The sequence below is a fragment of the Saccopteryx bilineata genome, chromosome 4, assembly GCF_036850765.1.
Source record: "Saccopteryx bilineata isolate mSacBil1 chromosome 4, mSacBil1_pri_phased_curated, whole genome shotgun sequence".
Taxonomy (NCBI): domain Eukaryota; kingdom Metazoa; phylum Chordata; class Mammalia; order Chiroptera; family Emballonuridae; genus Saccopteryx; species Saccopteryx bilineata.
Genome location: NC_089493.1, coordinates 292,583,323 through 292,608,350, shown reverse-complemented (window position 1 = coordinate 292,608,350; position 25,028 = coordinate 292,583,323). Strand labels below are relative to the sequence as shown.

Here is a 25,028-nt window from a genome sequence, read left to right as displayed (position 1 = left end):
GGCTTGCAGGGGTGCCCTGCCCTTCAGCAACACCAGGACCGTGGATGTAGGCTTCTGCCCTGCCTGGGACCGACCGAGGCAGGCACTCCACCATCTGTGCTTCCACAAGTCGCCGTCGTGTGCATTGAGAAGGTGGTTTTCACCCGTGCTCCACTTGGAGAAGCACTCAGTGACAGGCCTTCAGAAATGGCGAGTTTGCCCCGACTCCAGGTCCTCACAGAGGGCAGCCTGACCCCGCGGCGACCCCTCACTCTACCGAGCTCTCCGGCTCCTCCCCCCACCCGCCCCAGGCTCCTGAGCCCTCTCCTCCCCCCCCCACCCACCCTTCCCTCAGCCTCGGCTTCTTCCTGGAACACCTGGACCTCCTGGTTCCCAAACGGGGGTTTCCCCATTGACCCGACATAGATATAGATTTCCCTTCCCCGCCCCCACCCCAACACCTCACTGGCAGCACCCCACCTTGTCAACCTCAATTCTCAAAACGCTTGGGATCCCCAGCCCCCTCCGTCGCCCCCCAGCCCTGCCCCCTCCTCCGCCCAGCCGGCAGCTCAGGCCTCCTCGCCCCCGGGCCCCACCAGCAGCAGCGGCTGCGCGTTCTTGCCCTTGTCGTGCCAGCACACGTCGAAGAAGGGGTACACCGGCCCGGGGAGGCGCTCGTGGAAGGAGAAGAGCAGCTGCAGCGCATCGGGGTCGCTGGCGTCGTAGAAGGAGAGGACGCCGTCGCCGAAGCTAAGGTAGATCCCGATGCGCGCCGGCCGCCTCTCCGGGCAGCGCAGTGCGCGCGGCTCCTTGGCTTCCACGTGCGCCTCCAGGGTCTTGCCATCACGCAGCCCCAGCAGCCACAGGCCCTGCGAGGGCACGGGGTGCAGGCGGCCGCGGCGGCTGGCCGCGGCGGCAATCACGCCCAGCGCCCAGCGCGGCTTGTCTCCCACCTCCACCTCCCAGTAGTGCTCGCCCGCGGAGAGCAGCTGGTGCGCCACCACCGCCACGGCCTTGTCGAACTGGCGCGGGTCCTCGCCCGCGGGCGGCGCCTTCTGCTCCGAGCACTCCACGCGGCGGCCGCAGGGAGACAGCACCAGACTCGGGTGGGCCGTGCTCGGGTCGAACGTCAGCTCCTTCATCGCTGCCAGTGGGAGATGGGGCAGGCCCGTGTGTCAGTCTCCCGCGAGCCTTTCCCCACGACCAGGTTATTGTCGCCTCTATCCATCCAGACCCTCGGCGGCGGCGGGGGATGGGGGGTGGGGGGGTGGGGGGGGATGACACCCTCTCAGTTTCTCTTTGCTCAGCTGTAACCGGAGGCCATAGCCCCTCCTTCCTGGGTGTGTGGGAGGATTAGGTTGATACAAGGCCCAGGTCACAAGTAGGATACAGCCAGGAAGCCGGGTTTGAAGCCAGCTTCTACCTCCCCGGCTGTGTGACCTCAGCCAGTCTGGACTCAGTCTCTGGGCCTTAGTCTTTTGGATGAGACAAAGGTCCCTCCACTGCCACCTCCCACCTCCCACAAGGCAGTGAGGGTGACAAGCCACAGGGACATGTCTGGGAGCTCTGTCAGCTGTAGCACCCCAGTGCTCTCTAGCTCTTGGGCAGAGGAGGCTGAGCCCTTGGGCGGCCCAGCCACAGGCCACCAGAGTCAGTGTTGGCCCGGGCCAGGGTCCAGGGTTCCAGCTCTGGAGAACCTCGGGCCCGTTTGGCAAGGATTATCATCTCCTCCGTCCAGAAGCGGCAGAGACGGGCCGAGGACCGCACAGGCTGGAGCCCAGGCCCCAGCCTCCCCGGTTGCCAGCAGCAGCAGCAGCAGCAGCACCCCTCCCGTAAGCAGTGTCCCCTCCCTGTCAGGTCGCACACCACAAACCCCATGCCCTCTTAGCATGGTACCGGGGACAAGGGGAGAGGTGAAGGGGCAGTGGGCACCTTCCTCAGTGCTCTCCGTAGCTGGGACTAGGGAGCCCCTCTGTGTGGCCGCAGCCTTCTAACCCCACACATTGGCAAACGCAACCCAAAGTCAGCCCGCCCCAGTACCTGGCATCAGAGCCCGGAACATCTTCCTCCACACCTGGAATTTGAAGTCATCTGAAATGACAGGCAGCTGGATGTCCAGGCGGGCAGGCGGTGGTGTCTCTGCCAGGATCTTCTGCAGCCTGGGGACAGGGGACAGGGAGGTGTGTGAGGAGGTGTCTGGGAGGCACTTCTGGAGGAAGCACGGAGCGGGGGCGGGGCAAGAAGCAGTACCCGGAACAGAGGGAGACAGGGCTGGGGTGCAGGTTCAGGGTCTCCCCACATCACAGGCTAAAAGCTGCTCCACTGGGTTTTGTTGTCCTCTTTCGCTCCATCCCCTCCACCCCCTTAGCCAGCCCCACCCCGACAGCTGTCAGCCTGCTCTCTATCTTGAGTCTGTCTCAGTGTTGCTAGTTAGTTCATTCTGTTCATCAGATTCCACATATGAATGAAATCGTATAGCACTGGTCTTTTCTGATTGGCTTATCTCTCTTAGTAAAATGCTCTAGGTCAGTGGTCCCCAACCCCCCGGCTGTGGACTGGTACCGGTCCGTGGGCCATTTGGTACCGGTCCACAGAGAAAGAATAAATAACTTACATTATTTCCGTTTTATTTATATTTAAGTCTGAACGATGTTTTATTTTTTTTAAATGACCAGATTCCCTCTGTTACATCCGTCTAAGACTCACTCTTGACGCTTGTCTCAGTCACGTGATACATTTATCCGTCCCACCCTAAAGGCTGGTCTGTGAAAATATTTTCTGACATTAAACCAGTCCGTGGCCCAAAAAAGGTTGAGGACCACTGCTCTAGGTCCATCCATACTATCGCAAAAGGTAAGATTTCCTTCCTTTCTATGGCTCAGTAGGATTCCATTGGGTAAATGTACAACCGCCTTTTTATCCACTCATCTAAAAACAGAAAAAACTCGTGGACATGAACAACAGTGTGGTGACTGCCCAGTGGGTGTGGAGGGGGAGGGGCAGGAAGCTATGAGTGTGTAAATGATGGTGGGTGGAGACTTGACTGGGGGGAGGAGGACACACAATACAGTGTCCAGACGTGTTGTAGAATTGTGCAGCTGCGACTTGTATAATTTTGTTCACCAGTGTCACCGTTTATAAATTCAATTCAGAAAAGTAAAATAAAATAAATATGATATATGACCCTGAAAAAAAATAAAAGAACTCCACTGCTGAATTTTCAGTTTGGAAAGATAATAAATTCTGGAGGTGGGCCCTGGCCGGTTGGCTCAGCAGTAGAGCATCGGCCCTGCGTGTGGAAGTCCTGGGTTCGATTCTCGACCAGGGCACACAGGAGAAGCGCCCATCTGCTTCTCCACCCCTCCCCTTCTCCTTTCTCTCTGTCTCTCTCTTGCCCTCCCACAGCCAAGGCTCCATTGGAGCAAAGTTGGCCCAGGCGCTGAGGACGGCGCCATGGCCTCCGCCTCAACACTAGAATGGCTCCAGCCACAGTGGAGAACGCCCCAGATGGGCAGAGCATCGCCCCCTGGTGGGCATGCTGGGTGGATCCTGGTTAGGCGCATGCAGGAGTCTGTCTGCCTCCCTGCTTTTCACTTCAGAAAAAAATAAAATAAATTTCTGGAGGTAGATGGTGGTGATGGTTGCACAACAACATGAATGTACTTGGTGACTCCGAGCCTAAAACGAACACTAAAAAATGGTTAAAGCGCTTCACTTTATGTATCTATCACCACAATTTTTTTTAAATGTCTTTTGCTGGGATCCGGTCCAAGCTGCTCCGCCCATCCCAGTCTGCCCACCAGCCACACCGGCTTTGTCTTCCCTCCCTCTTCCCAGTCCCTGCACCTGATGTCGCCTCTGCCTGCAGCGCCCTTCCCCCAGCTCGCGGCCTAGCTAGCTCCGGGGCATTCCTCCTGCGTCCAACGCAAGTGTGCGCGCCTCTGGAAAGCCTGCCCCGGCCACCTACTTCCTTCCAGGGCAGCACTGAGCACACAGTCATGCTTCTGTCCCTGCCCACCTCTGTCTGGGAGGTTCCTGAGGAGGAGGACCAGGTAGGTTCGTTTCTGTGCAGGGACAGGGCAGTGGGAATAGGGGGCAGGCACAAGGTAAGTAGAGGGTGAGCAAGCCAGTGCCACTCAAGACCAGGGCACGTTGAGAGGAAAGGCAGGGCCCGGCTGATCTCACCTGCTGGTCACCAGGCAGTATTTCTGGAGAGAAAGAAAAAGGAAATGGAGCTGAAGCCAGCAGGAAAGACCCGGGAGAGTCCTCAGCAGGGCTGAACCAAGAATGCTGGTTTGGGGTAGAAAGAACCGGAGAAGCCAAAAGAAACCCGGGATTCAAGGCCACCCCCAGCCCTTTATCTCTGTGTAAACTAGAAAAAGGTAGCCCCTTCCCCAAGAAACTAATTATACATGGTAGAAGATTGACCTGAGAAATGCACAAACCTACACGTCTATGACGGGGCTGGTGCCCGCTTAGATATAGTGCCTCCATGCAGTGCCCAACCCAAGCAACCATAACAGCAGCCCTAGCCTCCCCCCGCCCTCCGTGGGTGACCCTGGCTCCTCCCTGGCCTTCTGTGGACCTCAGGGTCCCTGTCGGACCATGGGATGAGGTCTCAGGGGCCTGACCCCCAGCTGAAGGGCGGAGCGGGAAGGTGATCCAGTGCTCACCATGAGAAACTCCGTCTGCGCCTTCTCCGCCACCTCCTCCATCACCTTCTCCATCTGGCGCAGCTGCTCCAGGTAGGAGTTCAGGCTCCCCAGCTCGCGCCGCAAGGCGGCCTCTGCCTCACTCCGCACGCGCTGTGCCTCTCGGTCCAAGGAGCCCTCCAGCGCAGCCAGGAACGCCCGCATCGTGCCCAGCTGCTCCCCCACAGCCCCCTGGAACTGACGCACCGTCTCCTGTGGGGACAGACAGGCCAAAGCACTTGGCTGGAGACCCAGAGCCTGGACCCCCAGTCACCCGGCCCCGCCCCGCTGAGTCCCTCACCTCCACCTCCTTCAGCTGGCGCTCCAGCACCGCCACACTCTTCTCCTTGCGCGCGCATGCCTCCTGCAGCTGCGCCGTCTGCTGCGGGAGCTGCGCCTGGGGGGCGAGACACGAAGCAGTGCTGCTGCTGCCCCAACCCCACTCCCTTCTGCCCCTCAGCCTCAGTGCCAGCTCTGCCTCCGGCCAGGCTGGTAGCTGTCCATTCCCACCTGCGGGTCTCCAGGCCCTTGCCAGTACTGGTCCTGATGTCTAGGGTGACTTAACCCTCCACTTGCTTATGGAGGTTAAGTCTTCCCGAGCCTGCGCCCATCCCCTCAGGAGGCAGCCCCGCAGCACACAAATGTGTCTGGATCTCCTCCGCCAGAGGGGTATGAAGTTGGCACGTGCAGGCTTCCGGGGGGTGAGTGTAGGATGAGTAAAGAAGAAATGCAAGCTCCTCCTATTCCTGGGCTTCAACCCATGTGTAAATGCAGAACATTGGCAAACCACTCCAATCAGCCTCCCTGCACACCAGGGGCCACCAGTTTGTGACTCCTGCAATGCAGGTGTTGGGGAGCTCCTAATACCTCCTGCCAAAGCCAGCCACTCAGTGCGGGCAGGGGCATGGTCCTGGAATCCGACGGTTCCAGTCCCGCCTCCATGATTTCCAACCTGTTTCCTCTTCTGCAGAATGGAAACAGTCACCTGCACCTTACGTGCGGTGGCCCTAAAGGAAAGTGGCGCTGGGCGCTGTTTGTCGTTGAGTGCTCTCCGGGTAGGAGCCACAGGATTGGCCTGTGGGGCTTCCCAAGCCAGCTGCCAGGACAAACTCCTCCCCAGGACGTCCTCCGGAGCGGAAAGCCCCGCCTGCTGCCGGACAGGGCGGGCCGGTGGCTCCGGGCGGGCAGGTGCGGGGTCCGAGGTTCAGAGCAGGCCAGGCTGAGCCATGGGGAAGAAGCGCGATGCCATCCTGGACGCGCTGGAGAGCCTTAACCCCGACGAGCTCAAGAAGTTCAAGATGAAACTGGGAACCACGTCGCTGCGCGAAGGTTTTAGGAACATCCCGCGGGGGGCGTTGGGGGCACTTGATGCCGTGGACCTCACGGACAAGCTGGTCACCTTCTACCGTGAGGACTACGGCGCCCAGCTCACTGCAGACATTTTGAGTGAAATGGGCATGCAGGACGAGGCTGAACGGCTTCGGGAGGCCCAGTGAGTTTCCTGCCACTACCAGACCCCATTCTACTACTCCCGAGTCTTGGCACATGGTCCTGTCTGAACCCTGACCAGCATCCCGTCCTGCTCCAGCCTTCCTGTCCCCCTCCTCCAGAGACCTCTGGCCAGCCCCTCGCTGAGGCTTAGGGCTGAGCTGATTAAGACCCTGGCAAATTGTATCCGGCCCCACCTGTGCGCTGCGGGCTCCTTGGAGTCCTGGCGCCCCATTCCACTTCCCAGACTCCCTTCTCTCTCCGCAGATAAAGACTGACGGACAAGGTTGGGAGTCATGCGGTTACCAGCAGAGGTGAGCCTGGCGGGGGGGGGGGGGGGGGGGGGCGGGGGGGGCGGGGGGGGGGGGGGGGCTCCCGCCCTGGACTAGGAGACCACGGACCAGCACTGGGCGGGACTGGATCCTGCAGGAGTGGGAGGGTAGGTGAGCTGGTCCCCTAGAGGAGCCTGAGGCCTGCAGTCTACCCCTTCTAGGAGTCTGGCGGCCAAGGAAAGTGCAGTGAAATGCTGATGTTTGTGGGCAAAGGTAATCCTCTGAAGCCCTCCTCAACCACCAGAAGACGATGGCAGCTTCTCCACCGCGGGGACAAGGACAGCTCCATGCCTCCAGCCTCCTCCTGCCCCTGCTCCTGTCATTTATTCTAACACAGCCCAATAAATGCTTCATGACAGACGTTCTTGGGCCAGTGTAGACAGACCCTCCCGTGATTTGCACACGTATGGCATGGGCAAACCAGTGTGCGCCAGCCTCTCCAATGGCCAGGTGTTTTCTCGGGGCACCCGTGGGAACTGCAAACCTCAGGGTGCGCACAGCTCTGTGCAGGCTCTGGAGGCGTCCAAGGCTAACAGCTCCAACCAGAAAAAGTCTTGACTTAAGTCTCGGTGCCAACCTGGGCCTGCGCGCACAGCTGCTGCCCACGCGTGCCCGCAAAATCTAGGTTTGCGCCGTGCCAGTCCCTCCCTGGCCCGCCCCTTTGTCCTCCCCGCCGGCCCAGCCCCCACTCCCCAGCAGCGTCGCCCCTCCCGCGTCCCCGCCACTCCCCCGTCCCCACCATTCCAGACGCCTTGGGCCCTGGAGCTGAGTCCAAGTTAATGCGTCCACCTCCTGAGGGGCCCTGCCCCGTCCCACGACACCACGCGATCCCGAACCCCGCTGGAGGCCGCCCAGGTCCCACACCTTGAGGCGCGCGTGGGCTTCGGCAGCGGGCAGCAGGCGGTGGCCGCGGTGCGAGCCCAGCGAGGCGCACACGCCACACACGAGCGCGCGGTCCTGCTCGCAGTAAATGCTGAGCGGGTCCAGGTGCTCCTCGCAGTGGCCCTGCGGCACCTGGGCCAGCCCCTCCACCAGGCGCGCCAGCTGCAGGTTGGTGCTGAGCGCCTGCGGCCGCGTGGGGGCCTGGCAGCATGGGCAGGGCGCGGTGCCGTCCGCAGCCGGCTCTCCGGCCGCGCGGCCCAGGCAGGCGCGGCAGAAGCTGTGGCCGCACTCGGCGGTCACGGGCGCATCAAACAGCTGCAAACACAGCGGGCAGGACAGCTCCTGGCGCAGGAGGCCGGGCGCAGCCGACATGGCGGGCCTGGGGACAGGAGAGGTCAGACAGGGAGGCTCAGCGGACAGCCCCCCTACCAGGGAGGGAGTCTCAAACAGTTTCTAGACATTACCCAGATTGCAAACAGTCTTACCCACTGTCCTTCCCCTGCCTTAACCCCAGATTCCGCAAAGCCCCGACTCTCCTCTCACTCGCCTCCCAGAAGCCTCCGCCCTCCCCTCCCCCATATGGGCAGGCCCACAGGACCCACAGGGCTCACAGTCTCCTTGGAGATCTTGGGCAAGAAGACACTCCCAGGAGGTTCAAAGTCAGGCCTAACGGAACGGCAGGGGCATCCGAGTTGTGTCTGAAGATAGGTGAGAAGCAAGCAGCAAGCTCAGAGCAAGGACAGGGGACTCCCAGCACAGGTGGCCGGCTCCAGTGAACAGCGGCCGGTGGATCCTCCCCGACTGAGCCCTAACCCCGCAACTATATTTAGCTGCCCTGCCTCTGCCTGGAAACCGTTCTAAAAGTGAAGGCTGAGTGGTCAGGGAACAAGCAATACATGTCAAGGCCACCTGTCCTGGTCCATCCCACTGTCCCCTCCCCTGCCCAGCCTGAAGCCAGAGCTCAGAGCCAGCAGGAGACAGGGCCTCCCATTCCACAGAGAAGAAAGAAACTGGAAACGGGGGGGGGGGGGGGGGGGGGGGGGGTCCTGCCCTTTGTCCCCCACCCCCACTTCCACAATCTCCAGCTTCCGCCTTCCCCAAGTGTGGCCCCTCTCCAGCTTGTCACCCACTGATTTCCCAAGCGAATGTCTCTCCTAGGGCCACTGACAGCTTTATGTGCACCTGGAAGGCGGACAGGACCTCACCCCACCCTGAAAGGTTTTCTTCCTCCAGAGTCGAGGGAAAGGCAGGGTGTGTGTGTGGGGGGGGGGGGGGGTAAAGTGGGCCTCCCTAAACGCTGGGACAATAGATAATAGAGGAACAGCTGAATGAATGAATGAACTGAATCATGAGCCTGTGGCCTGGAAGTGAATTTCAAATTCATCCTGTATTTGAAATCCCGGTTTAAATTTCATTGAATATAAAACCAGACCCCGCTGTGGCCTGTGAGGCTAGACCAGCTTGGTCCATTTATCTCTCAGCCCCTGGCCCCTGCTCAGTGGCCTTTGCCCTTGCCACCCCCACCCCCTGGAAAACTCTTTGACACCCACATATCGCGCAGCTCCCTCCCTGTGCTCAGTCAGATCTTTACCTGAGGTCACCTTTCCAGTAAGGTTGTCCTGAACTCCTGATTGTAAATCTCACGTCCCCCTTCCCTGCTCTCCTCCTCTTCATAATGTTTCTCACCACCTGACATGCCAGATATTTCACTTGTTGGGTTCTTATCTGTCCCCTGCTGCCAGAATATAAATCTGTTCCCTGCTTGTCACCAACTTAAAATTAAGTATGTGTTGCCCTGGCCAGATAGCTCAGTAGGTTAAAATTAAGTATGTGTTGCCCTGGCCAGATAGCTCATGGCGTCATTCCCCATGCCAAGGTTGCGGGTTCGATCCCTGGTCAGGGCACACATTGGAATCAATGAATGGTTGATAATGTGTGGAACCACATATCCATGTCTCTCCCCCCCCTCTCTCTGAGATCAATAAATAAAATATTTAGAAAATAAAATAAAGTGAAGAGTGCAGCACACAGCAGGTGCTCAATAAATACCCCACAAAGGTATAAACACACACATTCACTGGGTCCTTCGCTTTTCGCCTCCTAGCTACACTTGCTCTCAGACCTGACCTGGATCTGCTCTTTCTCCTTTGACCAGTGTCTGTCTCTGTCAGAGATTCTGTTTCTGTCTCGGTCTCTCTTTTTTTTTCAATTGATTTTTTTTTAGATAGAGAGATAGGAAGGGAGAAGAGGGAGGAGAAAGATGAGAAGTATCAACTCATAGTTGCTTCACTTTAGTTGTTCATTGACTGCTTCTCATACGTGGCTTGACATGGGGGCTCAAGCCAAGCCAGTGACCCCTTGCCCAAGCCAGTGAACTTGGGTTCAAGCCAGCAACCTTGGGCTTCAATCCAGCAACCCTGGAATCATGCGGCTGGTTCTGCGCTCCAGCCAGTGACCCCGCCCTCAAGCTGGCAAGCCCACGCTCAAGCCCATGATGAGCTGGCGCTCAAGCCAGCAACCTCCCTCGGAGTTTTGAATCAGGGACCTCAGCATTCCGGGTTGACGCTCTATCCACTATGTCACCTGCTGCCGGAATATAAATCTGGTCACCACTGGTCAGGCTCTCTCAGTCTCCTAATTTCTTTCCCCTTTGGACTCTCTCTTTGCCTCACTCTTGGAGACAGGCAAACAAACTAAGTTGTGTAAAGTCCTTAGAACCATGCCAAGTCCATAGAAAATGTTCACTAAATGTCGGCTACTGACATTATCACAATCATCATTCCTAACTGTTCCAGTGAATCTTCCCTGCAAATCGGTAAGGTCAGCAACATCATCCCCACTTCCTAGATTGGGAAGCTAAGGATCAGAAACTGTAATACTTTGGCTCAGTAGTAGAGCGTCGGCCTGGCGTACAGAAGTCCTGGGTTCGATTCCTGGCCAGGGCACACAGGAGAAGCGCCCATTTGCTTCTCCACCCCTCCCCCTCTCCTTCCTCTCTGTCTCTCTCTTCCCCTCCCGCAGCCAAGGCTCCATTGGAGCAAAGATGGCCCAGGCGCTGGGGATGGCTCCTTGGCCTCTGCCCCAGGCGCTAGAGTGGCTCTGGTCACAACAGAGTGATGCCCCGGAGGGGCAGAGCATCGCCCCCTGGTGGGCAGAGCGTCGCCCCCTGGTGGGGGTGCCGGGTGGATCCCGGTCGGGCGCATGCGGGAGTCTGTCTGACTGTCTCTCCCCGTTTCCAGCTTCAGAAAAAGAAAAAAAAAATTATAGGTAAAAAAAAAAACAAAAAAACTGTAATACTGACAAAAGCACCTACTATGAGCCAGGCCTGTTCCAAGTACTTCACAATTTCTAATCCATTTATAATCTCATAACTTCATTTGTAACCTCATCATTGTTTCTATCTTACAGGGAGGCCAAGAGACACAAAGAGATTTAGTGACCTGCCCACTGTCCTGGCAGCCTACGGTGCTACTGGCTCCGGGAGGGGTGCTCCGGCTCCAGCAATCAAAGGGTTACTTTTGTTGGGTGAGGAGGGTCACACCCAGAAAGCATCTTGCCACCAACTGCTCTGGTCTGGTCCAGAGGACAAGGGTGTGCCTGAGGTACGACTGCAGGTGCTTTTCTGCCAGGGGTCAAAGAGCAGAGCTCTGAGACTTCCCCCAAAAATGGGGGTCGAAGGAAAAGTGGTTTTGATGGCTTCCCAGAGAGCTGCCCAAGGCCCCTTCTCCCCACTCTTCTGGGGGGAATCCGCCCTGGCAGTCTCCAGGAATGAGCAGGCTCTAACTCTACCTCCCTGGGGGACCCTGGGCACCTTACTGTCCTTTTCAGGGAGGTGAGCACATTAATGGCACAGGACACAGAGCCCAGAGAGGGCCTATGACCTCCCTCAGTCACACAGCTGAGAGGCAAAGGATCTGGGAATCAAACCTGAGTGCGTCTGACACACCTCATCTCCTGCTCTTCCCACGTTTCCAGTCTCCTGAATGTGCTTTGTAAGTTCTAGAGCAGTTCTGATCAACCTGGTCCCTACCGCCCACTAGGGGGCGCTCCAGCTTTCATGGTGGGAGGTAGTGGAGCAAACCAAAGTATAAGTAAAAAGATAGATTTAACTATAGTAAGTTGTTTTATAAAGATTTATTCTGCCTGACCAGGTGGTGGCGCAGTTGATAGAGCGTCGGACTGGGATGCAGAGGACCCAGGTACGAGACCCCGAGGTCACCAGCTTGAGCATGGGCTCATCTGGTTTGAGCAAAGCTCACCAGCTTGGACCCAAGGTCACTGGCTCAAGCAAGGGGTTACTCGGTCTGCTGTGGCCCTACGGTCAAGGCACATATGAGAAAGCAATCAATGAACAACTAAGGTGTCACAATGTGCAACAAAAAACTAATGACTGATGCTTCTCATCTCTCTGTTCCTGTCTATCCCTCTCTCTGACTTTCTCTGTAAAAAAAAAAAAAGATTTATTCTGCCAAACTTAGCAAAAATCCGACATAAAGTAACTTGGTAAAATCCGACATAAAGTACACAATTACTTGGTAAGTAATTATTTTTATATGCTGTAACTCTGCTTTATAAATTTTATAAAGTAAAGTTACTTCCCTACTTTATAAATCACCATTACTGTGGAACAGGTGGGTGGTTAGAAAATTTTACTACTAACAGAGATACAAAAGTGGGCAGTAGGTATAAAAATGTTGACTACCCCTGTTCTAGAGCAGGAAGTTAATGTTATCATTAGTATTATTGCAACATCTGCCCTCCAAAGGGTGTTGTGGGCAGTCTGGGGGAGGCGTAATTTCCATTGACAAAATTCCTCCAAGCAGTCTGTCAATTTCTGAGGCCAGACATTGGACTTTTCAGATGTTAGTTGGAGCTGGGGCCTAGGAGTCAGATGGATGTGGGTTCGATCCGAGTTTTCTCAGTCATTACCAGTATAGGCCTCCAGAGTAACTTCTGGAAATCTAGTGTTCTCTGTAAGGTGGGGTGAATACACATATCTCATTAAATGAGATTACAAAGGTTAAGTGCTTGGCACAAGCCTGCAACAAAGTAGATTCAAAAAATGAAAGCTGTTATTCCTATGATGTCTTCCACCAGCATATACCATGGAGTTGGGCATTTAGAAGATCCTTAACACATGTTTTTAGAATGAAATAAATTCTTCAAACTCCTCATGTCCTCCTGAGTTCAGAGTCTACGCTGTCCTCACAGAGCACAGCCACCTGCCAGAAGGTACCACTTGTCCCCACCAAGTTCCAGCCTGAAACCACGGCAGGACTGAGGCTTCCAGTTCCAGGAGAGCCGTAGCTGGGCGTCCCGGGAGCCTCGTTCCTTGCCTCCCTGCGACTTCGCCCCCCAGTGTGGCGCTTGCTCTCAGGTAATGGCAGGTGAAAACCACAGCCCGTCCTCCCGTGTCTCAGTCTGGATGTGTGCGAGCAAGAATGTGACTGGCACTGGGTGCCAGGGGCAAGCTGGGCCCAACTGCTCTTTCCAGGGGTTGAATTGGGCAATCGCTTTCTAAATCCCGTAGCTGCACACACAAAGCTGCTAGGATTCTACCAAATGTGGAAAGTGCAGGTTTCTGTGCGTCTAGGTTCTAGGGTTCTTTTGTCATTGTACAAAGGCTTATCAGGGCAGAGTCTGTGCCAAGCCCTGCGCTGGGTGCTGTCGCCCAGAAAGGGGCCTCGAGGGACCCAGTCCAGGGGTGGGAGTGGGGGAGGAGCAGAGCGGACACACTGTGCGGTACACACTGAAGGAGGGCATTGTGGGGCATCCCGTGGGCATGGCCAAGTGGTCATCCATCTGCACAGGGAGGACAGAAAAGTCAACAGGGAGGGGGAGTGAAGAGAAGGCAGACTCACTCTCAAGTTAGGCAGAGAAGCTGTGTGACCCCCTCAGCTGCCTGACCTCGGGCAAGCGCTGCAGCCTCCCTGAGCCTCAGCTTTCTCACTTGAAAAGTGGGGCTACCATTCCCCATTTGGAGGGGATTGCTGTAAGGCTTCGGAAGGGTGCGCGTGAGGGGTCACGGCCTAAAGAGGGCTCCCAGTGTCTATTACTTCTTATGAAAGCGGCTCCTGGTGAGCACTGGAGGAGGGGCAGGAGCCCGTCAAGCAGCCCAGGAAGAAGAAAAAGCCACGCAGAGAGCACGTTCCAGAGGCCACCGCGGTAGAAGGTGCCCCTGAGGAAGCTGGCAAAGAACTAGGACTTATTCTGAGGCACTGAGAGTCACAGCGGGTTTCTGAGCGGGGGAGGGACAGGATCCATGTGTGGGCCAGGCAGATGCAGCCTTCTGACCACGGCGCACAAAATGAGCGGGAGATTCTGAAAGGACAAAGACTGCGAAGAGGCACAATAATAAACAGTCACGAGCCAGGGAACACTGGCTGTCGGAACACAGGTGCCACCCGTAGTGAGGGTGTTGGCACATAGTGCTACCCAGCCCGTGTGGGGCAAAACATACAAGGATGGGAAGCAGGGCATGCTACCCACGTGGAAGCTCTCACATACAACACGCTGCAGGTGACACGGCCGCGTTCACTCCTTCGTTCAGCAAATCTTCACTGAACACCTCCTGTGTACCAGGCGCGCTCTTCATGCCGGGGATGCAGCCAAGAACAAGACAGACAATGTCCCTGGTCTCATGAGTCTCACATTCTGCTGGGGAGATGGATGCCCTATAAATAAATAAATGTAATCCTCAGGATCACATCACCAGAAGGAATGGTGACTGTTATAGCCCAGAGGAGAGGGGAAACTGGAGGGTCCCCAACCCCCTACTAGGAAAGGGGAGCCCGGATTCAAGTCCACAGTCCTTCTGTTCCTGGAAGCCGCTCCTCTCTGCAGAGCTCACACGGAAGGCACACTTTCCAGGTACCAGTGTCTGTCCTCGAGCCATAAGGCCCATTCCCTCATTACTGACTCCACAAAGATTTACTGAGCACCTACTATCGGTCAAGCACTGTTCCGGATGCTGTGGATAGAGCAGTGATGTGGACAGGCATGACTTACAGGCTGACAGGGCAGACTGGAGCTAAACACATACACAGACTCGGTTACAACTTCATCACAATTGCTGTAAGAGCTACAAATAAGTAGTATGTATGTGTTAGGAACTACACTGGGAGGGATTCTAAACCTGGTCCCCCTGAGGAAGTGGCATTTCACGTGAAACTGAGTCTCAAGGGACTGTCAGGCAAAGAGTGAGGGAACAGCATGTGCAAAGGCATAAAGAAGCAAAGGAGCCGTGGCTGGATAGCTCAGCGAGGCCTGAGCCCAGAGGCGGCCGGTTCAATCCCCGGTCAGGGAACATACAGGGACAGATCATTGCTCCGTTTCCCCCACACACACACCCGTAAAAATCAATAAAATTGGCCCTGGCGGATTGGCTCAGTGGTAGAAAATCAGCCTGGCGTGCAGAAGTCCCGGATTCGATTCCCGGCCAGGGCACACAGGAGAAGTGCCCATCTGCTTCTCCACCCCTCCCCCTCTCCTTCCTCTCTGTCTCTCTCTTCCCCTCCCGCAGCTGAGGCTCCATTGGAGCAAAGATGGCCCAGGCGCTGGGGATGGCTCCTTGGCCTCTGCCCCAGGCGCTAGAGTGGCTCTGGTCACGACAGAGTGACGCCCCGGAGGGGCAGAGCATCTCCCCTTGGTGGGCAGAGCATCGCCCCCTGGTGGGCGTGCCGGGTGAATCCCGGTCGGGCGCATGCGGGAGTCTGTCTGTCTATCCCCGTTTCCAGCTTTGGAAAAATAAAAAATATATTAAAAAAATCAATAAAATTAACATAAAATTTTTAAAAAGAAGACGCAGAGGAGCCTGGCACATGAGGCACGGAGAAGCCAGTGCAGTCAGAATTCAGAGATGGAGGGAGAATAGGCTGTGTTGCAAGAAAAAAGCCTCGGGGCCCAGCCAACATGCCTTCCCAGCCATGCTAAGAGCAAGTTAGGGTTCTGGGCACTGTTTGGGCTCCGATTCCCACGTCACCTTTCACCTGCTCTTCTGGGTCAAGCCCCCTGGGCCCAGAGTGACTCTCCACCCACGACTTTCCCTCCAGTTGAGAATTTCTCCATCATTACAAGTATCTCTTATCACACTTTCCAAAAAAATTCCGATCCTGAACCAAATGCTGCCTGTCCCAGGAAGCATCAGGTCCCAGGAGGCATCTGGCAAGGTGTCAGGAGCCATCAGGTAGCCCGTGATATGTTAGGACATTTACAAAGTGGATGAGTGAGTTTTGTCCCCATCTCTAGGATAAGGAAGCTGATGCTGAGAGAGAAAGCATGCACAGCTGTCCTCCACCAGTTCTGACCCTTCACTTCTCCCCCATATGTGGAATTTAGGGAGCTACAAGGTTCTGGCCGTCAGGATTCTGCTCCTAAAATTCTAGGACACATGCGGGAGGATGCTAAGGTTCGGGGAAAGGTGAAGATTTGGGGGCTCTACAATGCCAAGATTCTAAGCCTTGGCACTCCAGTAAACTGGGTTCTTGTCTGTGCTAGTCAGTGCAAGGCTGGAGTTGCAGGACCAGCGTGAGCCCCTCTATGTATGGTTCCCCTGGTGGCACCTTGCGGACCAGCTGATGGATGTGTTCTTGGTGGCCCCACCCCTTCCCCATGGCTGTGGAAGCCTGGACTGGGATTGGGAACAAATGCAGTGGCTTTGGTGGCTTCAGGCAAGTTTTATTTTCTTGCAAGACGGACATAGAGAGAGAGACAGATAGAGACAGAAGGGACAGACAGGCATAAAGGGAGAGATGAGAAGTATCAATTCATAGTTGTGGCATCTTAGTTATTCCTTGATTGCTTTCTCATATGTGCCTTTGGGGGGGGGGTGCTCCAGCAGAGCCAGTGACCCTTTGCCAGCGACCTTGGGGTCATGTCTATTATCCCACGCTCGAGCCAGCGACCCCGCGCTCAAGCCCAATGAGCCCACGCTCACGCCGGAGACCTCAAGGACTTGAACCTGGGTCCTTTGCGTCCCATCCGATGTTCCATCCACTGCTCCACCGCCAGACAGGTCAGGCTGGCATCAGGCAACTTAACCCAGGCTCAGAGGCGGGTGTGGGAGAAGGCGGGGAGCCGCAGGTCCCGCCCCAGACAGACTTCCGCGTGGGCGGATACCCTGGGGTGACGGGGTGATCGGCAGCTGCGGCGGTCGGGAACCCCGGGACCATGGGGTCCACGCGCGAGGTCATCCTGGAGGCGCTGGAGAACCTGACCCAGGATGAGCTCAAGAAGTTCAAGCTGCTGCTGCTTTCAGTGCCCCTGCGCGAAGGCTACGGGCGCCTCCCGCGGGGGGCGCTGCTATCCATGGACGCCGTGGACCTCACCGACAAGCTGGTCAACTTCTACCTGGAGGCGTACGCCGCCGAGCTCACCACGGTGGCGCTGCGGAACATGGGCATGCAGGAGGCCGCCCAGCAGCTGCTCAGCAGGAAGGCGGGTGAGTGCGTCCCGCCGCGTGCGCCGGCCCCGCACGGCGGCACCCATCCCCCAGCCCAGACGTTTGCCCCGTGGGCTCTTTCGCTTCCTGTTCCTCCTCCCCTAATGAAGGCTCCTCCCGCTGGGAAGGAGGTTTCCCGCGCTCGGCCCTGCCTGGCCTCCGGGCACCCGACCCCAGATTTGCAATGGAAAGGGACGATGACCTTGGATTTCCTTCCTTTCAGGCTCTGGAGCCGTGAGTGCCTGCAGCCCCCCTGTGCAAGCCGGGACAGGTAAGGCCTGCACGCCCGAGCTCGCGTGCCTGGGCACCCCTCCAGCCCCTTCCCACCACACCCCTGCACAGCCTGTCTGTCCCTGCAGCCAGGAGCACCAGAGCACCCGGGGAGAGCAGGGCTGCGCCAACCCTTCCCACCATCTATCTACTCACACACCTCCTTGGGCCGAGCCTGGGGGGTGGGGAGCGCGGAGAACGAGGGACAAACTTAGACTCGCCCTGCTATTATCTGGAGTCCTGGTGGGCTGCGCACCTGAGCCCTACCCCTGAGGGTGCATTCTGAGCAATTTCTGGAGAAAGCAGTGTTCAGCGGGAACGCGCCCCGGCACCCAGCCTGCGCGCCGTCTCATCCGCTCTTTCCCTCCCGACCTTAGCACCGCACTTCGTGGACAAGCACCGGAGCGCTCTCATCGCGCGGGTCGCAGACGTGAACGGGGTGCTGGATGCTCTGTACCAGCACAATGTCCTCGGCGAAGAGCAGTACCAGGCAGTGCGAGCCCAGCCCACCAGTCAAGAGCGGATGAGGAAGCTCTTCAGCTTTGCTCCATCCTGGAACCGGACCTGCAAAGATCTGCTACTCCAGGCCCTAAAGGACATCCAGCCCTTCCTGGTGGCCGACCTGGAAAGCAGCTGAGGCAGCAGCTGTGACTACCGGGGGTTGCATTAAACATAAGAGAGGAAAAGAAACAGCTTGTGCTTGTGTGGGTTTTCCTACTTGCGCGGCCTGGCCGCAAGTGCAAAGCTCCGCTACACGTCTAAGCGCCGCAGAGGCTCGGCTGAAGCTCCGCCCCACTGCCTCTCCTGGGGCAGCGGGCTCCGTGCACTCCTCATCCATCCCTCCTGCCTCGGCGGCCAGGGTTCCCGCATCGCCCTTTAGTGGCTACACCAGCGCTCTCCCAGAGGGTCTGTCCTTGGGACCATGTTAGCCCCGTAGTCTAAAAGGTAAAAGAGAGGTATGGACAAATGGTCCGGAACTGAGGGGAGCCAGAGTTGTCAGAAGGTGTTTAATTTAGGGCATCCTTTTCTGGCCTGCAAAGCTCTTTTGCTTTTCCCATGGGCAAAAGTAGAGTTGGTGCAATGCTCAGGGACAGTCAGGATCATTTACACGTAGAAGACCACGAGCCACCAAATAGAACTGCAGGGTCCCCTCCGGCACCGACCCCAGCAGGCTCAGCTACCCCCTTTGCTCCCTCCCAGCCCCTGGAAGAAGGGGTCTTGGGTGTGCTATGACCAGACAACACACCAACCACAAAGCAGAACTCCAGGGTAGGAACTCCAGCAGTTATTTCTTCTTGTGATAAAGGACGTATAAGTACAATTGGCCCTTGAACAGGGGGATAGGGGTGCTGACCTCCCACAAAGCTTTAAACCCACTTATAAAACTTGTCACCCTCACAAAATACACTAACAAATACAATGGTAAGAGACTGACAGCTGTGGGGGGAGGGGGGGCTGCAGGGCTGGGTTTAAGAAGAAAAAAACCTCACAGACACAACAGTATGGTGATAGCCAGAGCAAAAGGGGGTGGGGGATGTAGAAGAGGACTGAGAGATAAATGGTGATGGAAGAAGACTGGACTTGGGGCGCTGAACACACAGTACAATATACAGATGAGGGCCCTGGCCGGTTGGCTCAGTGATAGAGCATTGGCCTGGTGTGCAGGAGTCCTGGGTTCGATTCCTGGCCAGGGCACACAGGAGGGGCACCCATCTGCTTCTTCACCCCTCCCCCTCTCCTTCCTCTCTGTCTCTCTCTTCCCCTCCCGCAGCCAAGGCTCCATTGGAGCAAGGTTTGCCCGGGCGCTGAGGATGGCTCCATGGCCTTTGCCTCAAGCACTAGAATGGCTCTGGTCACAACAGAGCGAGGCCCCAGATGGGCAGAGCATCACCCCCTGGTGGGCATGCCCGGTAGGGCACATGCGGGAGTCTGTCTTACTGCCTCCCCGTTTCCAACTTCAGAAAAATACAAAATATATATATACAGATGAACCCTGGCCAGTTGGCTCAGTGGTAGAGCGTTGGCCTGGTGTGTGGAAGTCCTGGGTTCAATTCCTAGTCAGGGCACACAGGAGAAGCGTCCATCTGCTTCACCACCCTTCCCCCTCTTCTTTCTCTCTGTCTCTCTCTTCCCCACCCGCAGCCAACGCTCCATTGGAGCAAAGCTGGCCGAGGCTCTGAGGACCGCTCCATGGCCTCTGCCTCAGGTGCTAGAATGGCTCTGGTTGCAACAGAGCAACGCCCCAGATGGGCAGAGCCATCACCCCCTGGTGGGCATGCCAGGTGGATCCCAGTCGGGCACATGTGGGAATCTGTCTCTCTGCCTCCCCCCTTCTCCTTTCAGAAAAATACAAAAAAACCCCACAATATACAGATGATATATTATAGAATTGTATACCTGAAACCTACATAATTTTAGTAACCAATGTCTTCCCAATAAATTCAATTAAAAGGTTTAAAAAAATTAGCCCTCCACATACAGGCATTTCTAACTATAAAGTTGACCCTTGTACAACTGTCATTTGAACTGTATGGGTCAACTGAAAAGAAATCCACGTAGAAACTGGACCTGTGCATTTGAAACCCATGTTGTTCAAGGGTCCACTGTATCTCTCCAGAAAAAAGCACTTAAGGACCCTTTCCAGAGGCTGTTAGGAAACCCAGATCCTAGAAAAACCTGCATACTCTTTGCATGGAAACAATCTCTAGTTGTGGACGGGGAGAGAGGGTAACCAGTACGCAAAGCACCAGGCAGGCCCTGAGCAGGAGCCTTGGGAATTACTCAGACACCAGGGATCCAGGGGTGAGGGTCCAAGCTGATTGGTTCTGGGCCACTCAGAATAATACATGGGCCCACAATGACCAGAGCTACCAGAAGACTCCACTTTGAATGCCCTCACCCAGACGACACAATTAGCAAACGCAGTGCTTATTGCCCACACTCACGCTCCTTCAAGGGCGCACGTGGGAGCTCATGCTGAGCCTGTGGCACTTCCCGACTCTGACCTACGGGCTCACCAGAGCAGCCGGAGGAAACAAGCGGTTGCTCAGGAGGAAGCAAGCGAGCGGCTCAACTGTGGCCACTGTCAAGGCTCTAGTGACATGGGACAGCTTCCGATGCTACTTGGGACTCCAGAAGGAAAGCTGAGCTTCCCGAGAGTGGCGATCAGCCCCAACACCCCAATATCCCGTGCCCTAGTCTTTCGTTAGCCCGCACCCCATGAAATGCTGATCCATCCTTGACCCTCTTCTCACGGGTCTTCTTCAGCCTTATCCAGTCCGAGATCGGTTCACTCGTATGTTCTGTAGGGACCTTACCATTTCCAAGAGTGAAGTTATCTTTCTCTTACCAACCCTGAATCTTGACATACAGCAACATCAGCAGCCTCCCCCGAAAACAAGAAAATCCTACCATGTTCCATAACGCCCAGATGTGGTCAGTTGTGCCACCGACTTGCTTTTCAACCTCACTGCCCCCACCTGGTTTACGCCTACCGTCTTACCTGCCTCTAATCGACCACTTTCAAGGGCCTCAGTGATCAAAACGGATCATGGAAACAAACTCCCTCATTTCTAACTTTAGGATATGCGTGTGCTCCTTCTAACCTGGCCTGTAAGGTCCTCACACAACCTCTCCTCTCTACATTCCCCTTCACACACCCCACGATCCCAACAACCTGTGTGCTCACATGCTGTGCCCTAGAACATCCTGGCCCCTGATTTCCTTTTTTTTTTTTTAAGTTTTTTCTTTCTTTTCCTCAACTTGAGAGAAAGAGAAACAACACATGATGTATACAAGACATTCCTTCTTTCTTATTTCTTTCTTTTTTTTTTTGAGAGGGAGAGAGGGAGGAAGAGTTAGAAGCATCAACTCGTAGTTGCTTTCACTTTAGTTGTGCACTGATTGCTTCTTCTACAAGCCTTGACAGGGGATCAGACTTTGGGCTCAAGCCAGACAGTGTCCTCTGGCTCAAGCAAGTGACCCTGCACTCAAACTGCCAATCCTTTTTTTTTTTTTTTTTTGTATTTTTCTGAAGCTCCCCGCATGCGCCCGACCGGGATCCACCCGGCACACCCACCAGGGGCGATGCTCTGCCCACCAGGGGGCGATGCTCTGCCCCTCCGGGGCGTCGCTCTGTTGCTACCAGAGCCACTCTAGTGCCTGGGGCAGAGGCCACAGAGCCATCTCCAGCGCCCAGGCCATCTTTGCTCCAATGGAGCCTCGGCTGCGGGAGGGGAAGAGAGAGACGGAGAGGAAGGAGAGGGGGAGGAGTGGAGAAGCAGATTGGCGCTTCTCCTGTGTGCCCTGGCTGGGAATCGAACCCGGGACTTCTGCACACCAGGCCGACGCTCTACCACCAAGCCAACCGGCCAGGGCCGCCAATCCTATTTTGAACAAGCAACCTCGGAGTTTCAAATTGTTGACCTCAGCATTCCGGGTTGACACTTTATCACTGAGCCACCACCGTTCAAGGCAATAGCTCCCTTGCTTCTGAACACCTTGAAGTCTTCCACCTGTCCTAGAGTGCCCACAGGTGTGGCATGCCTTCCTTTGGGCTCCAGTGCACTTCCCATAGCATCTCTGTGCTAAAGCAAACCACATTGGCACAGTCTATTTTCACATAGGACTCGAATGAGACTGAGCCCTATAAGAAGACATCTTTCGGCCCTGGCCGGTTGGCTCAGCGGTAGAGTGTCGGCCTAGCGTGCGGAGGACCCGGGTTTGATTCCCGGCCAGGGCACACAGGAGAAGCGCCCATTTGCTTCTCCACCCCTCCGCCGCGCTTTCCTCTCTGTCTCTCTCTTCCCCTCCCGCAGCCAAGGCTCCATTGGAGCAAAGATGGCCCGGGCGCTGGGGATGGCTCTGTGGCCTCTGCCTCAGGCGCTAGAGTGGCTCTGGTCGCAACATGGCGACGCCCAGGATGGGCAGAGCATCGCCCCCTGGTGGGCAGAGCGTCGCCCCTGGTGGGCGTGCCAGGTGGATCCCGGTCAGGCGCATGCGGGAGTCTGTCTGACTGTCTCTCCCTGTTTCCAGCTTCAGAAAAATGAAAAAAAAAAAAAAAAAAAAAAAGAATAAAAAAGAAGACATCTTTCCAACCTCTATACAAGTGCCTTGCTTGTACAAAGTTATCAATAAATGGCAGTTACTGAGTACCTCCTGTGTCTGTTTTTTGTGTGTTTGTTTTTGTGACGCAGACAGAGAGAGGCACAGATAGGGACAGACAGACAAGAAGGGAGAGAGATGAGAAGCATCAATTCTTTGTTGTGGCCCCTTAGCTGTTCATTGATTGATTTCTCACATGTGCCAATGACCCCTTGCTCAAGCCAGCGACCTTGAGCTCAAGCCAGTGACCTTAGGCTTCAAGCCAGCAACCATGGGGTCATGTCTATGATCCCACACTCAAGCCAGCAACCTCGGGGTTTCGAGCCTGAGTCCTCTGCATCCCAGTCTGATGTTTTATCCACTGCGCCACCACCTGGTCAGGCTAGTTAATGTCCGTATTTTTTTTTAAGCTTCACAGAAACCTAGTGATTCTTGAGATGGGACCACAGTTAACACCTCCTTGCACAACAGATAGCCTTAAAAACAGAAGTTTCGAAACACAGTGCAGGCCTAAGGCAAAAAACGTGGTTCTAAGAAACAGCTCCACTAAGTTAAAAATATTTTTGAGGGGGGCTTCTTTTTTTCCCTTTTTGAGGGGTGGGAAGGGTAAAGGTGGCAAAGCAGAGCTCGGGGTTCTACCAGAATCTTTAACCACAGCACAGCGTAGTGGTGAAGGACACAAATTCGAGAGCCAAAGGGCACGGGTTCAGTCCCTGCTCCCCTTCCACCGGCTGAGACTCAGGCCAGTCTGGGCCTCCGCACCCCCCTCTACAACGCTGGGAAGACAGCTGTGCTCATCCCCTAACAGCAACTGGCCCACAGCGAGGACACAGGAATGTGAGCAACCTTCTCGGAGATGTCCCTCCCTAGTGCGGAATGGCTTACGATACCATCTGAAACAATATGTTTCGCTCCAGTCTCTGAGCATCACATTACTGAAAGATAAAAACAAGCAGAACAAGAGCCAGTGGTGGCTAGGCCTTGGCTTCCTGGGAAAACCCCACATGCACCCCACCCCTTTGCCGGAGTGACCTTTTCCTTCACTCCCAGCTAGCACTGTTTATGAAAAAGTTTTGTACAGTCAAGTTTCCCTTCACAGGAAAAGTGGGGGCAATTAGCAGAAAAGGAGTCTCTGCAAAACCTCAGAGCATGGCTACTGAACCAGCGGTATCAACATCACCACAGAGCCTGAATCCCACCTGGACTTACATACTCAATTAGAATCCACCTGCCGCTCCTGGCCAGTGGGCTCAGTAGTAGAGCGTCGGCTGGCCTGTAAAAGTCCCGGGTTCAATTACCGGTCAGGGCACACAGGAGAAGCAACCATCTGCCTCTTCTCCACTCCCCTCCCCTCCCCCCTTCTCTCTCTCTCTCTCTCTTCTCCTCCTGCAGCCATGGCTCAATTGATTCAAGTGCATTGGCCCCTAGGCCTGAGGATAGCTCCATGGAGCCTCCCTCTTAGGTTCTAAAAATAGGTCGGTTGTGCCTGGCCAGGCAGTGGCACAGTGAATAGAAGGTCAAACTGGGACACAGAGGACCCAGGTTCAAAACCCCAAGCTCACCAGCTTAAGCATGTGATCATAGACATGTCCTTATTGTCACTGGCTTGAGCCCAAAGGTCACTGGCTTGAAGCCCAAGGTCACTGGCTTAAGCAAAGGTCACTCACTCTACTTGAACCCCCTATCAAGACACATATAAGAGCCCTGACCTGTGGTGGCGCAGTGGATAAAGCGTCGACCTGGAAATGCTGAGGTCGCCGGTTCGAAACCCTGGGCTTGCCTGGTCAAGGCACATATGGGAGTTGATGCTTCCAGCTCCTCCCCCCTGTCTCTCTCTTCTCTCTCTCTCTCCTTCTCTCTCTCCTCTCTAAAATGAATAAATAAAGCCTGACCAGGCGGTGGCACAGTGGATAGAGCATCGGACTGGGATGCAGAGGACCCAGGTTCGAGATCCCGAGGTCACCAGCTTCGGTGCAGGCTCATCTGGTTTGAGCAAAGGCCCGCCAGCTTGAGCCCAAGGTCGCTGGCTCTAGCAAGGGGTTACTCGGTCTGCTGAAGGCCCGCGGTCAAGGCACATATGAGAAAGCAATCAATGAACAACTAAGGTGTTGCAACGCGCAATGAAAAACTAATGATTGATGCTTCTCATCTCTGTTCCTGTCTGTCTGTCCCTGTCTATTCTTCACTCTGACTCATTCTCTGTCTCTGTAAAAAATAAATTTAAAAAAATTCTTTAAAAAAAAATGAATTAATAAAATAAAAATTAAAAAAAAATGCAGTATGTATCTTTAAAATAATGCCATTAAAAAGAAAACAACACAAAGCATTATCACACCTAAAAAAAAAAAGACACATATGAGAAAGCAATCAATGAACAACTAAGGAGCCACAATGAAGAATTGATACTTCTCATCTCTCTCCCTTCCTGTCTGTCTGTCCCTATCTGTCACTCTCACTGTCTCTCTGTGTCTCTGTCACATACACAAAAAAATAAAATAATAAAAATTAAAATAAGTCAGTTGCAAGTATGGCTCCAGATGTGCAGAACATCAGTCCCAGATGGGAGATTGCTGGGTGGATCCTGGGCGGGTGCATGCAGGAGTCTGTCTCTCTGTCTCCCTTCCACTCACTTAAATTAAAATTAAAATAAAAAAGCAGTGGATAAAGCATCAACCTGGAACACTGAGGTCACCAGTTTGAAACCCTGGGCTTGCCTGGTCAAGACACATACAGGAAGCAACTACTACAAGTTGATGCTTCCTGTTTCTACCCCCTCTTTCTCTCTCTCTCTCTCTCTCTCTCTCTCTCTCTCTCTCTCTAAAAATCAATTTAAAAATTTTTAAA

General features: G+C 55.2%; 3 protein-coding genes across 4 annotated transcripts; 2 read left to right on the top strand and 1 right to left on the bottom strand.

The window, feature by feature from the left end:
- Positions 1-514: 514 nt before the first annotated feature.
- Positions 515-8,237, bottom strand: TRIM72 (tripartite motif containing 72). 2 transcript variants are annotated; one of them, XM_066275769.1, is made up of 7 exons: positions 7,975-8,237; positions 7,355-7,751; positions 4,972-5,067; positions 4,653-4,883; positions 4,165-4,187; positions 2,020-2,138; positions 515-1,123 (listed from the first exon to the last, which is right to left on the bottom strand). In XM_066275769.1, the coding sequence occupies exons 2-7, from the start codon at positions 7,742-7,744 to the stop codon at positions 549-551; spliced, it is 1,434 nt and encodes a 477-aa protein (XP_066131866.1). In that variant the 5' UTR covers positions 7,745-7,751; positions 7,975-8,237; the 3' UTR covers positions 515-548. The 2 variants fall into 2 exon arrangements, with proteins under 2 accessions (XP_066131866.1, XP_066131868.1); XM_066275771.1 differs by having other exon boundaries at positions 7,984-8,237.
- Positions 5,814-6,850, top strand: PYDC1 (pyrin domain containing 1). The gene is made up of 3 exons (XM_066275809.1): positions 5,814-6,162; positions 6,426-6,472; positions 6,652-6,850. Exons 1-2 carry the CDS (start codon positions 5,897-5,899, stop codon positions 6,427-6,429), a joined length of 270 nt encoding a protein of 89 aa, XP_066131906.1. The 5' UTR covers positions 5,814-5,896; the 3' UTR covers positions 6,430-6,472; positions 6,652-6,850.
- Positions 8,238-16,460: 8,223 nt separating the features above from the next.
- Positions 16,461-17,764, top strand: PYCARD (PYD and CARD domain containing). The gene is made up of 3 exons (XM_066275801.1): positions 16,461-16,811; positions 17,035-17,082; positions 17,459-17,764. Exons 1-3 carry the CDS (start codon positions 16,541-16,543, stop codon positions 17,716-17,718), a joined length of 579 nt encoding a protein of 192 aa, XP_066131898.1. The 5' UTR covers positions 16,461-16,540; the 3' UTR covers positions 17,719-17,764.
- The last annotated feature ends 7,264 nt before the right edge of the window (positions 17,765-25,028 follow it).